This window comes from Solanum stenotomum, chromosome 7, assembly GCF_019186545.1.
Source record: "Solanum stenotomum isolate F172 chromosome 7, ASM1918654v1, whole genome shotgun sequence".
Lineage (NCBI taxonomy): Eukaryota > Viridiplantae > Streptophyta > Magnoliopsida > Solanales > Solanaceae > Solanum > Solanum stenotomum.
Window position 1 is genome coordinate 60,566,089 of NC_064288.1, and position 17,979 is coordinate 60,584,067.

General features: G+C 31.6%; 1 protein-coding gene across 1 annotated transcript; it reads left to right on the forward strand.

Annotated features, from left to right (window-relative positions):
• The first annotated feature begins 10,601 nt into the window (after positions 1-10,601).
• On the forward strand, positions 10,602-17,448 carry LOC125870396 (uncharacterized). Its single transcript, XM_049550822.1, has 11 exons — positions 10,602-10,751; positions 10,841-10,927; positions 13,123-13,218; positions 13,299-13,374; positions 13,499-13,564; positions 13,683-13,762; positions 13,860-13,946; positions 14,045-14,182; positions 15,507-15,609; positions 15,866-16,074; positions 16,979-17,448. Exons 1-11 carry the CDS (start codon positions 10,686-10,688, stop codon positions 17,045-17,047), a joined length of 1,077 nt encoding a protein of 358 aa, XP_049406779.1. The 5' UTR covers positions 10,602-10,685; the 3' UTR covers positions 17,048-17,448.
• Positions 17,449-17,979: the final 531 nt, after the last annotated feature.

The following is a 17,979-nucleotide window of genomic DNA, read 5'->3' on the forward strand; positions in this document are numbered from 1 at the left end:
TACGTAAACTTTATTGAAGAGCTTTTCAAAATTATATATACTTTATTCTTTTTGCCACATTGTTGCAATATAATTAATATCTTCTATTAATAACAATTAAAAACCTACGAAATGAGTAATTTAATATTTCGTCCACCCTCATAGATATATTTGGCTATTTATCTTCTTGGTATACTTAAAATTGTAAACATTTTTAGTATATATAATTCAAATTCGATTTAATAAGTATCTATACTAGTGTTGTTCGTATATTAATAATGCATATATGCATGAATACATGCGCACTGCTCAGGAACAAAAAATGATGACTAATTCAGTATTACTAGAAGAAGTTCATTGTTCATAGATGTTTTGCATTTAGTTATTTGAGGTAAACGACGAGTGCGGATAAATGTGGTGATGATCATCTCGGCATATGCGTTAGCGTCCTTGACAGGCACTTTAGAATTCATCAACGCTCATGAAAATTCAAATTATTAGTTGGTCCTCCATTCATTCGATCGGAGATATAGATAATAAATTTATCTTCACAAACTTCTCCCTTCTATCCATATGTTGAAATAAGATAAGGTGGTCCGCTTGAGTTGCCCAACTGTCCTTTAGTCCGGTGTTTATGATGACATAATATGGAACCTCCAATGTGTCGGGGGAGGGGGGGTCAACTAGGACATAGCTAGCAGCATAGGAGCCAACTCGACATCATTGATTTCATGCCGCAATGGAGTAATTCAATATGTGGTTTTGCATGTTCCATCACTTCTCTGTTCATTTCCAATATTAATCGTGAAACATCATAAGTAGCAGAATGTTAAGGTCCAAAATTAGAAGTGAAATTTTTGAATTGCCTGTTCTTAGTCGTCATGGAAAAGAAATACAGAAATAAGAAAAGATTATTCAGATATCCATAACTACAAGAAGAAAATATTAGAATTCATTGCTATTCGCCAAATAGTTGATAACTAACATAATTTTTTTTTGATAATTTACTATTAAATGGATTAACAACAATTTTCGCTGTTTAACTATAAAATTTATCTGTTGGTAATTCTTAAAATATTATTTTAGTGACCGTTAAAATAGCACAGAAGGAGTATTTACATATAACCATGCTGAAAGAAGTGTAAAATTGAAAATGTGAGAATACAAGCTACTAGAAAATCTTGATAGCTCAGTTGATTTACTATATGAATTTTTATTTTATTAATGAGAGTTCGATATCCCATCTTTGTGCCTTCTTCTCCCATCCCCATTTTTTTTCACCTTTTTTTTAAAAAAAAAAAGTGAATACGAGCTACTTCTTGGTCATCGTGAATTGTCAAATGGGGCCAAAAATTGGGACAAAATATTGTATTTTTTGGAAGATTCTAAAATCTTTTTTGCTCACAAAAAAGAAAACATCATTAATTCCTCGTAATATTTTGGTTATTTCTTTTTGCATCAACTACTAAAGTAGGAATAGTATTTTTAATTTTAACGGAATATTTTATATTTTTGCTTCATATTTTTTAAAAGAATCAAATTATAGATTAAAATTAAGTTTCACCATTTTTTAACTAGAGATTTTGAGTTTGAGAGTAAAAGAAGATAATATTAAAAAGCATTTTCTACTTTAATCGACTTGGCGTATCTCAAAATTCAATACAAATTCCCATCAAACACCGAATTAAAGGAAATTGGACCCCCAAAAATTTTGGGACCCGAAAACCCAAGGTTTGATGGCTTGATCCTTTGGTCGACCCTGATATTTTCCCCCTCTTGCGTGTTTACCCACATGTGTCAACAAGCTAATACAGTATAATACATATATAGGGACCGAACACATATATCATGGAGTGGTAAATATTACTTTTTTATTTTTAACTAAAGATCGATCTCGTCTTCAATCGGGCCGTAGACCTCAACAGCCTTTGATAAGAGTGTTTTACCTCTAATATATAATATTTCAACCAAATTAATTCAAATTTAATCGACCCTTAATACAAATACCAAACATCGATCACACGGAAAACAAAAAATAACATTTCTAATATAAAAAATAATACTGTTTTTCCAGGCTACATTTTGGCAGCTTCTATTTGTCTTGTAAAAAATACCATAGTAAATGTTCAGTTTGATGTAGATGGAACATCCCTTATTGGGACCTCACAAAGACCAAATCAAACATGAAATTTTGAAAAAAAAGGTTACAGTAGTTTTTTTTTTTTTTTTTTGGATATGTATAAAATTAAGTCAATATATATATCTTCAAGATTAAGGTACTAAATTAAGTACACATATATAATTAAATAGTTCGGTTAGACTATTTAAAATCTTTATTATAAAGGACATTCACAAATCAAACAAAATATATTAAAGACAACTTAATTCAATTATGCAAAATCTTCTAAAGTTTATATGATGAATGTGTGCTTTAAATTATGTAAAAAAAAATATATATGTAATTAGTGATCAGTTGTATTAATCTTAAAAATTAAATTCATAAAATTTAAAATTTAATAAATTAAATTCTGAACTTATATATCATTTCGAAGATAATGCCTAGCGTTATTAAAAATTGAACTCATCAAATTTAAATTCATATGTTGTGGTGTCTAGGCTACCACTCACTTGAAACGTAACTCAACTAACAAAAAATATTAAGTAGAATATATTTCATTTTCACTTTTACTTGTCTCACATTTTGCTTCACAAAAGTCAATTTGATTAATCATTGGAGTTACATTGAATTAGATTAATTCAATATTTAAATTTTATATTTAGATGTTTGAAAACTATACGAAATATATTATGAATTATAATCTTTCTCATGTCAATATAATTAAAAATACATCTTAAAATATTAATCAAGCTTCATACAAATACGACAAAACCACCCATGATTTTAATTCACACTATATATTATAAATAATAATAATTATGCAATCATATCAACTCATTAAACTTTTTTCTCTTTATCATAGGCAGCTACTTTTTTGTACATGGGCCACTTTTTTGACAAGACACAGACAAAACTCAAATGTAACATTATTTTTCAATAAAAAAATTTTTATATAAAAAAACATGATCTGTAGCAAAGAAAATCTGACACAACTGTATTTTATGGGTGTCTCCAACTTTTTTCTCTCTGAATCACTGCATTAAAAAATATAATTCAAGAATCACAAGACATGAATTTTCATCAAACATCCTTTGTGTTCACTCACATCTACATTTAAATTTTAAAAATCAACTAAAAAAAAAGAAAGTATTTAAAAGTTAGAGTTATGTTTTTGAGGATGTATTTCACTTTGAAAAAAGAGTTGAAATTCGGTATTGAAAAAAGATTTTAGTAAAAAAGTGATCAAATCGAATTTTTCAAATCTGAAAATTCATTCGTTACTCATACCTCTATTGAAACAGAAGGGTTTAACATGTTCTTCATCAATAATGGTTATTCCTTCTCGCTCATAACTCTTTTTAAAATTTCAATTTCGATTAGATCACAAATTTGAAAAACCCTTAAATTGTCTATTTTCCAAAAATGTTGAGTAGGGTATTGAAAAACTAACCAAAAAATTATTCAAATATATAACCAGATGATCATTCAAATATTTTAATAAGATTTCATCAGGAACATTAACAACATCAAGGGGGAATATATACAATCCACTTTTATTTATTAAAAAACATTAATACCATATAGTAGAAACATAAGAGAACAAACTAATAATTTCCCATGTATAACATACTAATATTTTTTTTTTGTGATAAAACAAAGAAGAAAAAAGAAAATCATAATCATAATTATAATATTAATAATACCAAATTGCTCAATAAGATGCAATTAATTTTTCATTTGTTGGACTCCGGATTTGCACCACTAGGAACCTCATGAAGAGCCTCTCCATAATATTTTCGACTCGGCGTACCGGTCCCACCGGTACTAACTGTAGTCGTGGTCATGGTTGTGGTCGTGGTCATGGTCGTGTCAGTATCAGTATCAGTAGGAGTTGATTGTTTGTGATGGACTTGCATGGTGACCAATTTTCCACTAGATGGAAAAATATTCATGAGTAACCAAATGAAGAGAAGAAGAAAAAAAAGAGTTTTGGATTGAGTTGTTTTTGCCATGAAGAAAGAAATAGTTGAATAATATTAATCGAGAATAATAATAATAATAACCACCCCCAATAACCCTAGGGAGATCAATATCCATGAACCAAATGGAACCACTAATAATATAAGAAATTTTACAAACTAAATATAGAAGAGAATTTTTTTTAATAATCTATACTAAGAGAAGAAGTTTTTCTCAATTTTCAACAAACAATAAATGTTATATGACTTATAAAGAAGAGTATTTACAAAAAGGAGATGCATATAAATATGGGAAATCTTGTAAAGTATGATATTCTCTTTCATTTTAATTCCCATGTTGCCCTTCTTGTTTATCTAATTTTACAAAAGATAACCCCTCTTTGTGAATGGAAAAAAAATAATAATAAGGCCAAGTTTTCATACATGTGACCTCCTTTGAAGAAAAGCCAAGTCAATTCTCATATATGTGAGGATGAAATTAATGGAAGGATTTAAGTTATATACATCCACATAAGTTTATATATATTATCGGAATAATGGAATTTTACATAAATAGTCAAATGGATTAATTATTTTTAGTTAATATATATAAAAACTTATGTCAATTATTGATAATTAATTTTTAATAAATAGTAAATAACCTATTAAATTAAATTAAATTATTTGTGATTATCTTTTAAATAATCTGATTATGTAAATATTTCACCGTCAGCACACTAAACTTATACTCATGAAGAAGTTATGAGTTTAACTTCTATACACTAACATTGATATGATCGTACTAACATTAATACTTGTATTCCATTAGAGCTATAAAGTTAAGTGTGTTAGACAAAAGTACTAATACTAGGATGATGGGGTGGCCTTCTAAGAATTTTTCGTGTTGCATACCCTTCTTTTTAAGCTAAAAATTTATTGAAAATAATTTCTCTATCCAAAAAATAAGAATAACATCGCGTACACTCTATCTCTTCTATGGAATTACTATTAACAGCTCCATCATAATAGCACTAAAAAAAATTTCTCCTTTTTTTGTGCAATGGCTATTAACAAACCATATAGCTTTCCATAAATATAAAAAAGAATTAAAATAGCGTAAATGTCGTTCTACACAAAATATAATACATCTATTTTGAAAAATAAATCACTCACAATGTCACTAATTTCTCAATCTCCATAATTCTCCACTATAGAAAATATATAGCTATCACTACTATTTATAAAAGTGCAAAAGTTACTTTAACTTACACCAACAAAATATTGAGTAAAATTTGATTAATTGGGCTTAGAGAAGATAGAGTGTACGTAGGCCTTATAATAACTATCTCGTATAAATAGACCTGTTGTTTTCGAGAGACTCTCAGCTCAAGTGCATCAAACTCAAGTAAAGAAAAAGAAAACAATGACGGAAGCATAACAATTAATAAGAAAAGCAATGCAAAGTTTACAAGAAAGAAACAATAACAACAATAAAATAGTGTGGTAACAAAAATACAATAAACAATATATGGCAAGAACTATATAATGGTACGACTACTACGACAATAGGCACTAATAGACCTACAACTTTGCAAGACAAGATAACACTCTATTCCTACTAACCTTCTACCCTAATACGTGACCTCCACTTTTTCCTATCTAGAGTTATGTTCTCAGTAATATGAAGTTGCACGCCATGTGCTGTCTAATAACCTCTCCTCAATACTTTTTTGTAGTTGATTTATTTTTTTCATGTAAATCATAAGATAATTATAATCTCGAGATATCTTGATCCCGAACCATATTTCTAAGGGGACAAAAAAATCAACTTGTCTAATATGATAAGTTTTGGAAATTAAAGTAAATGTCAATAAAAAGAGGGTGATGTTAGATCAATAGAAAAAAAAATGGTGTGGGGCTTTTTGTAGCTTGGACTTTTGCATAAGAAATTTCTCAATTTTGACTCATGCAAATCTATTGAAAATTACAGATGATTTAAATGCCTTATCACCTTTTAATAAAATAATAATTACATTTTTTGGGATTATAAAATTAAAAGTTGCTAACAGAAAAACAAAAGCAAAGTCTCCATTGCTTTCTGCAATTGTTGCCGTGATTGTATGCATTAGGTCCCCACTGAATTATTATTTTTTAACAGTATAAACACATGCAAACTTGTACGTTAAGGTTATTATTGTAATTTAATATTTTGTGATTTTTTTAAAACTTTATTATAATTTATTTTTAATCGGGAAATGAATCAAATATACTCCTGAACTATTCGAAAATAGGACATGATTTGAAAATAATTATGATAAAATACAAATAAATATTATGTTATCTCCCATGGACATGTGGCATGATACTATACGTACACATGACATGCCGCGTAGTGTCAAGTGTTATTAGAGACTTTTGATATATATTTTTTTCAATTAATTCTTTTATTATATAAGGGAGAAGGTAGAGGATTACGAGGTGGATAATCGAACTCTTAATTAATTGCTAAACCACTAAAATTCCTTACTGTTTGATATTATTTTGAACTTTGAATATTGATTTAGCAATTTCTAGTTTTCCTCTAGGCAATAATAAACATGTCTTTCACTTGGATTTAGCTAATATTTATGTTCTTCAATTTTAGTATGTCTAAGTAGACATTTATAAATTTGTATAATGTTGAACAAGTAGACACACACGTCCTACATGTCATTTCGTGTGAGATACACTCGAATTAGTTTGAGTTATACTATGTAAGACACACACATACATATTTTAGACGCGCGTGTCTACTTCTTCAAATTTATACAAGTTTAAATATCTACTTATCTATATATATCCAAAATTAAAGGACATAACTTTTAATTAGTTCTTCTTGAATTTGATCTAATATGATCATCATGGATGTAGCTATAGTTCTATTTATGAATTCGATAAAATTCAATTCAAATGTAGATTTGATTCACACGTCTTATGACCAGACAAGAATTTATTTCTTACTTTTTCGAGCGATAATTTCACGATCTCAACCAACAACTTTTTAGAACCTCATCAAGTCTATAAACAAACATAGAAAGCACATATTGCGCCTTCTTGTCTGCTAATAGAGGCATTCAAGTCTTCAATATATACAGTAGTTTGACAAAGACTTAATTAGAAGCCTTCTTATATACTCAACTAACTTTAGTATATAATACAGACTAACATTAATTATGCTATGTCAAAATATGGAATTTAATTTCCACAAGAAAAGATTCATATCTAAACTACTTTTTTTAGTTTTGTCTTTTTGACTCTATATATTTCTCCACAAAATCACATCTTTATTTTTATATCATTGTTGAATTGGTCTCCATTTTAAATTAATTGAATTGTTGAAACATTTTTCATTTTTTAAATTAACTTAATTGTTTAATTTTCAAGACTACTTTTAGAATAAATTAACTTAATTGTTCAATTTTCAAGACTACTTTTAGAATGTTCTTCCAATTTTATCCTTCATTAGTCAGTATTGAAATTACTTTAATCATAAATTTGACAATAATTAATAAGGGTAAAAATGAAAAGTTATGCATAGTGTATGTCTTAATCTTCTTTTCTTAAAGGGTGTAAAACACCTCATCAATTCAATTAATTTGAAATGGAGGGAGTAATAGGATTATATGTTCAATTTTGTGCTTTGTCAAACCTAAACCTAAAAACCTAAACATTTAATAGTATTTGCATTTTAAATGTTTTAGTTTGATAAAAAGTTATAAACGTGAGCCTAATTATAAGTGTGATAATTGATTAATATTGAACCACAAGTGTATTTTATTTATTCGATCGAAACACAACCAAGCTTGTTCATAGATTGTTTTCTAAGGTGAAAGGATTAAATTGTAGTCACATCATAATAATTTCTCTCTAAGACGATGATGAAATAACTATTTTTTTGTTTACATCAAAATTTAAGAATATATTAACCAAGTAGTGATTATATGACCAAGTCATAATAATATAATAAGAATTAGATAGAAAATCAAACTATATTAGTCAAACTTTTTTACTGGCCATGCAAAACATCTTTCTGTCTTTTTGTTTGTGAAATTCATGTACGCATGTCTGAAAAAGATGCATCAACTTTATTCTAGATGTATAATATAATGTGATAAATAAATATAATCTATACAAAGTTGGAGCAAAAGACAAGTGTCTTCGAAATTTAAAGTTCATTATGGGTTCAAGTCTTGAAAACAATCTTTGACAAAAATGCAAAATAAAGTTACGTACAATATATAGGTGTGATTGAATCTTTTTCTGAACTTTGCGTATAGCGAAAACTTTAGTGCACCTGACTGCTCAAATATACTCAATAAGTATCATTGATTGATGTTGAGTCTCCAGTGTACTCTTTTCTTTGTTTCAAGTGATCATAAAATTACAAGGAGAACCCACCATTTGATGGTGGGATAAATGTGATTCTTCCGCTTTTAGCTAGTTATAGATATTGAGTTTAAGTTATGAAAATAAAAAAAAAAACCTTGCTAATTAAAAGTGTTTTTCCCTTTTCTAAAACCCACACACACGAATTTGGATTAATCGAATCAATATTATCATGATACCAAATGGTTTAAGTAAAAAGAACCATTTTCTTTTATCTTTTTAATTATATTCTTCACACATATATAAGAGCAAATATTCATGTGATACAAAATAATTTTTTACTCAAAAAGAAAAATAGATAAGGTATATAAAAACCAACACTTTTATTTATGTTGACAAATATTTATTCGCACTCGATAAATATATATTCAATGGTTTAATTAAGCTCAAGTAAATCTTATTAGGGAAAATTGTATATAATAGCAAATTATTAATTCAAATTAAATGCTATAAATATAGTTTGATTTAATTGTACTCCATAGCAAACTGTTGTTATTTCGCCTCTCTCCTGGTGAATCTCGCTCGCCACTCTCCCAGATCTCGGTCGCTCACTCGTCTCTCTCACTTTATACAAAAACGCAAATGTATAAAATGTGTTTATGTTTGTATAAAGCGAGAGAAAATTGTATAGATACATATATTTTCGTTCCCCTCTCTCCCCTTTGCCAAATCTCGCTCGCCACTCTCCCAGATCTCGCTCGCTCGCTCACTCGCCTCTCTCACTTTATGCAAACACAAATGTATACATTGTGTTTGTGTTTGTGTTTGTGTTTGTATAAATCGAGAGAAAATTGTATATACAAATACAAATGCATATATTTTCATCCTATACACTTATGATTATACAAATACGATCTTCCCCTGCCCAGATTTCTTTTGTCTTTCTCTCCTTTTCGCTTTATACAAACACAGATTATACAATTGATCTTTTGTATATGTATACCAAAGCAAATTATACAACTACTTTCTTTTGTATATGTATAGCAAAATTATACAACTGCTTTCTTTTGTATATGTATAGCGAAATATATATATTTATGTTTACTATGGAAGGCAATTATGCAAAATATAGTTATAGCATACAAATATATTTTTTTGTGTTTGCTATATGTGAGATCTTATTATCCTTAGATGTTTCCATTAGTTTATCAAAACACTCAAAATTCAAGAAAGCACAATCATGGGCTTCTATAATGGGCTACTCACGTTAGGGCCCTATCTTATATTTGGATTTTGGGCCTACATGAACTAGTCGAATATATATATTTCTTATATATATTATTTGTGATATACAAAAAAATATACATAGTTTATATAATCAATGTATATATTTTTAATATTGACTAAAAATGGTAATAATTGTTGGTTGAACGACCAAATGTATAAAAAACTTACTATGATAAAGTTCATTTTAATCTCACCAAATCTAAAGGTAAAGGACACTACGCCAATGTACCTCTAAAGCTGCATAAAAATGGAGATAACATTAATTAATAGTTTACTACTAGTTCTTTTTTCAGTTAATACTTTCTCACGTCTAGTGTAATAATTATATACTCAGTGAAATTCGGGGTCTGAGAGGATAACATGTATGCTGACTTTATCATTATCTCGTAGAAATAGAGATGTTGTTTTCAAAAGACTCTCGATTCAAGCACATCTAGCTGGAGTAATAGAAAAAAAAGTAATGAAAGAAAAGCATAAATGATTGACATTCAATATACAACATATGGAAAAAACTACAAAGTATGACTAGTTCTACGACATACACTAGACCTACGTACGACAAGACAATACTCTGCTCCTACTAGTCTTCTACCCTTCTAGTATTTATATCAAATCAAATATTTATATATATCATTTATTCATGATTAAGTGATATACATATGCCTTGCATTCATTTATTTGATGTAAACATTAAGAAGCATATTATCGTTGCCGAAATGATATTTTTTAAAAAAATGAAAAGACAATCAAATTAAAATAATTGGGTTTCCATGTTGATTTGACTCTTGAACTAAAAGTACATTAGTGCAAAACCTGAGGGGAAAAAGTGGTCCATTAGAAAAAGTTCAAGGGCCTTTAGTACAATTTTACACCTTTTCAAACGTCGTCGTTTTTAAGTTTATGAATCTCTCTTCAATCTCAACTTCTTCTTCCCAAAACCACATAGATCAGATTCAAACTCCCAATCTCTCTCTACAATGGATCCAAAATCTTCTTACAAATTCACCTTTCTATTACTTCTCTCACTCTTCCTGCATTCTAAGGTATTTTTTAATATTTTTTTTGGTTACTGGATCGATGATTGTATTGTAAATTTGTGAATTTGATGTTTGAATCTTGAAATTTGATCCAGGTTGCTGATGGAACCTCTTCAGTGTTTTTCCTAGACAACCCATCTCACCGTTACTTCCGTTCTCCTTCTTCCGATGCTTCTTCTAAGGTATTTATCTGGGTGTTTCTTCAATTGTAGATTTTTTGTTCTGTTGTGATTGGTTAGTTGTTGAATATCGAGATTGGGGAGCTTTAGAACAATATAATGACCATTTGGGAACGTGGGGTTGTTGTAATTAGGATTAAAGATGTGAACTTGATAGTAGATATGTGAATTGAAAGCTTAGCAACTGCCATTACTGGTTTGGAGCTAAATGCCAAAGATATTGCAAGTCAACTAGTTTGAGATTGGGGAGCTTAAGATCAATATAATGACCATTTGGGAACGTGGGGTTTATTGTAATTTGAATTAAAGATGTGATTTTGAAAGTACATATGTGAGTAAAAAGCGTAGAAATTTTGGTCAGTGATTTGGAGCTAAATGTCAAAGATATTGTGAGTCAACTAGTTTAAGATTGCGGAGCTTAAGAACAATATAGTGACCATTTGGGTGGTTGTATTAGGATGAAAGAGGTGATTTTGATTGTAGATATGTGAAATGAAAGCTTAGCAAGTTCGGTTACTGATTTGGAGCTAAATGTCGAGCAATATTGCAAGTCAACTAGTTTGAGATTGAGGTGTAGTTGAATATACCTGTGTGTGGTTGATTTTAAGGCAAATTATTTAGTATTAGCTCGAATAGAGCAGAATGGTTTACATGATTCATATGGTTGGTACCAACTGTCTTGGAATTGAAGTGATTTGATAGTAGATATGTGAATAGAAAGCGTAGCAGCTTCAATTTCTGATTTGGAGCTAAATTTTGAAAGATATTGCAAGTCAACTAGTTTGGGATTGAGGTATAGTTGAATATAAGTGTGTGTGCCTTGTGTGTTTGATTTTAAGACAAATTATTTAGTTTGGGGTAGAGAAGAACGGTTTAGATGGTTCATATAGTTGGCTCCAACTATTTTGGAATTAAGGCGTAGTTGATTGGTTGGTTGATTGCAACTTGCAAGTCAACTTACCTAAAAACCCTGGATTAGTGATTGATTTAGTTGTTTCCTCTGGCTTATTTTAACTTGGTTATCTGAAATTCCATCGGCCATGGCTGGCTGATCCTAAAACAGCATTAACATCCAGTGGAGATTTGTGAGTAAAAGGTTGAGATAAAATGGAGATTCCGCTCAAGATTATATGCCTTCAGCAATGATTAAAATGTTTTCCCTAAGAAGCATCATGAAGGTTACCCTCCTTCAGCAGATTGTTTTCTGTGTACATAACCATATATTCATGATATTCACATGGTGGGTAACATGTGTTAACTCAAAGTAAATGATTTAATGTTGAGAGCTTATAGAGCACTCGTGTGGACTAACCTTCAAGATCCACTATTCTAGCCTTGTCCATCGTTTGTGTTTGGATATACTTGCATAAGCTAGTAATTTTGACTTTTGAGCATAATTTTAGGAGTACCCCGTTATCAATATTCATGAAGACGCTGACACAGCAAGACTTTTAAGATAGCGTAATCACGTTATAAAGTTTCAGTTTAATGATAAGACAAACTGAGATCAAATACACAGACTCCAATGCCAGAAGGCTCCTGCCTAGGCGGGCAATGGGGAAGGTGAATATAGACAGCCTTACCTCATTGGAGAAGCTGCCTCCAAGATTCGAATCCTGGTCGCCGACAGAAATTTATACTGCTTTTACATTGTTCCGAGGTTTGCTTTTGACATGTGAACATCAAATACACCCAAAAAAAACAGCCTCTCTAATGCACCCAAGGGTGTGGCCTAGAGGTCAATGAAGTGGTTGAGAACCATGAGGTATCATGTTCAATTCCCAGTGGAGACAAAAAACACTAGGTGATTCTTCCCATCAGTTTTAGCCTTGGTGGACAGAGTTAGTTGGTACCTCCTGTTGCTGGTGGGAGGTGGCAAGTGTCCCGTGGAATTAGTCGAGGTGCGCTAAAGCTGCCCCGGACACCACAGTCATAAATAAATTAAAACAGCCTCTCTGACTAATATTTTAATATTCCACTTCAATTATTATGTTCAGACTCTGGGAATAGGTATTATTATCTACACAGCAAGACATTGCCTCTGTAGTTTCTAACAATCTGAGTCGCCAAACAACTTGACAATATGACATTACAAGTTCCTCTAGATATTTTGTTTGAAGTTAGACATCCATTTTTAAAATTTACCGTAGTCTAATTGTTTTTAATTGACTAACTGCATAATTGTCTTTTGGTCACAGATAAGTTCCTTGTCTCTTTCCGAAGTTGGTGCTACTGTATCAGTCTTGCTTGGTTTTGCACCTCCTGCTACTCTTTCCTCTGCCAGTTCATCAAAGGTAGGAAAGATGAATCATTTATTAGCTAATGTTTTGACTTTAAAGCGAAATATACATCATCAAATATCCATTGGTTGCAGTTGAATGAGGTACTCGTACCAAATCCATTTGATAGGCCGGGTTCTGTCCTCATCCTAGAAGTTACAGGAGCTGAAGGTATGCAAGCTGGAATAAGATAAAGAACATACTTATTGGACATTCTAGTGTCTTTTTTGTCTTTTAATCTTCTATCTGGTGATTATATAAGATTGTGCTTATTGATGCCCATTTGTTGTAATAGGTGTTTCTTTTGAGGCCCTTAGAAGCAATGTAGTAAACGAAAATAGAGCTGACATTCAACTTCCAGGTAGTTGTCTTTTACTCTTATACATGTTGTAAGGTGTTTTACTAGATTGATATGTTAATTACTCGTAAAAAAGGAGAATTAGATTGGTTGATGTCTAATTAATGTGACATGTATGCAGATGCAGATAAAGTTTCTCTTTTCTCATTGGATGAACCAACAACAGATGCGGAATATTCAGACAAAGAACTTAGTGAATTTGTGAGCGTCTGTTAGCAGTTGCATTGCATGATTATCTTTTCACATTGAATAACTTCAAGGTCATGCAACTCATGAGAGGTTTGATATTTGTAAGCAGGCATCATGGTTGAGTGGTTCATATGTGAATGGAGAGCTGACAATCCCCTCGGATGATGAAGCTAATTTGAAATTTCAATTGTCAAAGGTACTTTTTGAGGTTTAACAACCTATACTATGACTTCTTTTTGTATTGTTCTTTCCTATTAGGCCTATATTGATTGTCCTTTTTTACTTGCGGCACAGGAAGCAGATAGGGAGTTTGTAACAAGTCTTGTTTCACTCACCCATAAGATTCAAAGAGCAATGGAGACGCACCAAGATTTGTCTGGAGCTGTGCACCATCCATCTGAGCTAATTTCTGGAAAATTTGATGGCCTTAAGGTTACATTTGAATCCTGAATTTACTTCAAGATATAATTTTTCCTTTACCCCAAATTAAGCTTTAGACTTTAGTACATACATGATATCTCTCGTATAATTTAAACTATAGATTATGAACAATGATCTTTCTCTCTTTGCCTTTCTCCAATTTCAGTCAGGTTCTGTACTAATGCATTTTTTGTCCCTTTTGTCTCTAATTAACCCTAATTTCCAACCTCTCTCTTGCTGTACTGGACTGCTGTATATCATATTACCATAGTTTCTGATGTACTAACTATTCCTTGAATATTGATGATAACCTTGACTTCTAATTACTGATGTTTAAGCTCATCACCTCTCATTAGTTAATTGTTCTGTTTTGGTTTGAAGGATCCGTCAATAATTACAGAAGTTGCAGCTGAACTCATCACCCCTATAAGAAAAGATTAAGAAAAGATTAAACCAGTTCCATATGATCATTACAACAACATACCCAATGTATTCCCACAAGTGGGGTAAACAAGATATGGTAGGGGAGATAGTAGATCTAGTTGATTTTATAGGAAACTTGTAAAATCTGTTTTGCCCTTGAAGGGGGTGTTCCCACCACTTGTGGGATGTAAGTTTCCACGTCATCATCCCCTGGATGATGATTTTTCTGATTGTAAAGTTACCCTTATCTCAAAAAAAATAAAAATTCCACGAGTAGGATATGGAAAAGGTAGGATGTACATAGACCTTACTCCTCTACCGTTGTGGGGTAGAGAGGTTTTGCATAGATCATCGGCTCAAAAGAATGTAGATAAAATATGATAGAAAGGAAAATAATGACAATAAAATAGCAAGATAAACAGAGCAAATGAAGTAACAGGTAATAGTGAGAATTGAAGAACGCATTACCAAAACAGGCTAAGAAAAAATTAATGGTAACAAAGTGGCAAGATAAACACAAACAATGAAACAACAAGTAACAAATAAATAAAAACAAAGTAAATGTTACTATGCAAGTACTATATAGTAATACTAATAATGAGAGACTAGTCCCCTGATTCTCCCATATAAAAGTGCTACAACACTCGGCTACCTACTAACCTTCTACCCTAATCCTTGACCTACAAACCTTCCTTTCTAGGGTCATGTTTTCAGTAAAGTTGGACGTGTGCCATACAGTTCCAGATGATCATTAATGTCTTTTATGTCTGTCATTTGTCTGGAAAAGGAAAATTCTTTCCTATATTGGTGGTAATCTGAAATATTTGACCTCACTTAAGATACATACACGAGGCGAACATGAAACATGTTATACAGGCCATACCAGCTCAATTAATCTTTTGATTTCTTGTAGGCTCTCAAAGAGCAGTATGGAGCAGAAGGTGTTGTGAAAGGAACTAAATTGTTCAGTATTGTGATGTCGAAGATGTTTGATTCCTTAACTGATGCCTATAAAGGTTGGATTTTGTTCTCTGATTTTGACAAATTTGATACAACTTTTAGCACCTTCAGCGATCTCTGAATCTGCATTTGGTTATGTAACAAGAGTTGAATTTACCCATCTAGTGTATTCTTGAAACTGAGGCTGCGTTTCATGAAAGCACTTGAACTTCTTAAATGGAAAAAATTTGTGCAGTAATTAAGAGAAGAATGTGTTCCTTTATTTCTTCCTTTCTGATTTATGTTAAATTCAACTCGGTATTACTCATGCAGGTCAAATTGTTGGAGTCATTGTCTGTAATGAAACACCTTCAGTAGCAGAGCCATTATTTGACGTCGTTTTCACTTCTCAACCATCTTCCCGCTGGCTGGAGGAAACACAAACTTCACCCAATTCAACTGCTATTGAAGAAATTATATTGGTTAGACGAACCGTTGCATGGATTACAGGACTCTTGCTTATAATTGCCACTCTATTAGGAGTAAGTTTTGCTGACCAAATACATTTCAGTGCTTCAATTTTCAGAATTGAAAGAACTGTTGCACATTTGTTATAGCTGACCATGCATTGGATTAACTATAAGTATAGCAATCTAAGAATACATGACACTTGCAGATGGACCAGGCTGATAGTTATAGAACAGAAATATAGATATTTCTAAGTTGTTTTCTATGATATCTACTTCATCAAAGAAAGAAGTCCACTTTATTTAGATGGGCTTAAAATTCTTTTTAGTCAAATCCACCCTGAAGAGGGTTGAAGTGATTGTTGAGTTCTTCTCCTCCAGCCTTTGGACCTCTCGGGAGCTGTCATAAGGTACTGAAGTTTCTCAGGAGCTATAATGGGGCACTGTAGGTTTCCAGCAGTAGAGCGAGGCTTGGTTTGGGGAAGGCAGTGGCCTTTTCTCCATTAGTCGAGAAAATAGTGCTCTAGTTTTAGCTTTTGACAATTGCACCCCATTAGGTAGTGACTTGGTGACTCCTCTGCCTAAGCTGATGAATAAATATAGAACAACAGTTTTAGCAGAAGAGAAAGCAGTCAGTGAGTGTAAACACTAAAACGTTGTAGCACAGTCACTACAAGTGTTGTCATACATGTGGAAATGCAGAAGTGAATAAGTTTCTCAAGCATTTACTGTTGCTTTAGACGGGCTACCAAGTCCTGTAGGTTCTGAATAATTGCACCAAGAGTTTCCTTTTTCTTAGAAAGCATATGTATAGTTTCCTTTGTCATAGATTATCTTCAATCTCGGACGTGATTTGTAGGGTGGGGATGATTATATTTCTTTATTTTTAGCGCTCTTCTTTAACATGTTATCATGTGGTCTTCTCGTTTTCCTTGTACATTGTTTTTCTGCAACTCATTGCATCTCTAAATGAATGCAGATCTACTTTCTCCTCAACATGCCACTTACAAGGGACACCCTTCTCTATTCTAACGTGAAGCTCGACTAGAATTCTAATGCTGCATGCATTAAACGTCAGGACATCAATGGTGCAGTCTGCCCATGATATTGTACAATTGTGATTCTCTCTCATTTCCTGTTGTTTAAATTATATTGCCTTTGCCAAAGATCAACTTATAGCTGTAATAAAGCTGGTTTTGCCCTCCGGGGGTTTTCACGACACTAGCTGTTTGTATTGTAGCAAATATATGGATAATTATTCATGGAAGCAAATGAGGAGGAACTGTTGAAGTGAAAAAGGTGTTGAGGAAACAGATTGTGTTTTTGCTTTTGTGTATTCATTTAGATTCTGGTATTATTCTCTTTATATTTGTTGTATTCCAAAACTTGAACAATGGAATATCGTCTACTTCAATATTTTTGTCGATGAATAAGATTTCGAATTTGGATTCTGGTGCATTGCAATATTTTGAACACCGATATTTAACTTCTACCCGTCTTTTTAAAATTCTTGCACGTTTACTCGCTTCATAACAAGTTTAGACTTTTAGATAAGATGTTTGATGTTTAAGTCGTTGAAGTTCAGGCAAAAATGATTTGATCTGCGATCATATGTACTTGAATTTCAAGCAAACATGATTCTACTAAGGCAACTTAAGTACTTAATAGTTGATTGCTTTGGACAATATAATATATATGCTTTCTGACTCAACTTAAGTTGACATTATTTGAAAATATGACTTAAATTATCTCAACTTTCTTTCCGTTTGTCCTAGCTTTGGCGGAGAAAGTTATCTGATATTTGTTATTGGTGGGAGGTGATAGGTATCCTGTGGAATGGTAGGTATCTCGTGGAATTAGTTGAGGTGCGCGAAAGCTGGCCCGAACACCACGATCTATCAATTTTTTTTCTCTCAACAACAATATACTCAATGTTATTTGGAATGACTCAATTGGTTTGAAGGATGATTATCCCTATTG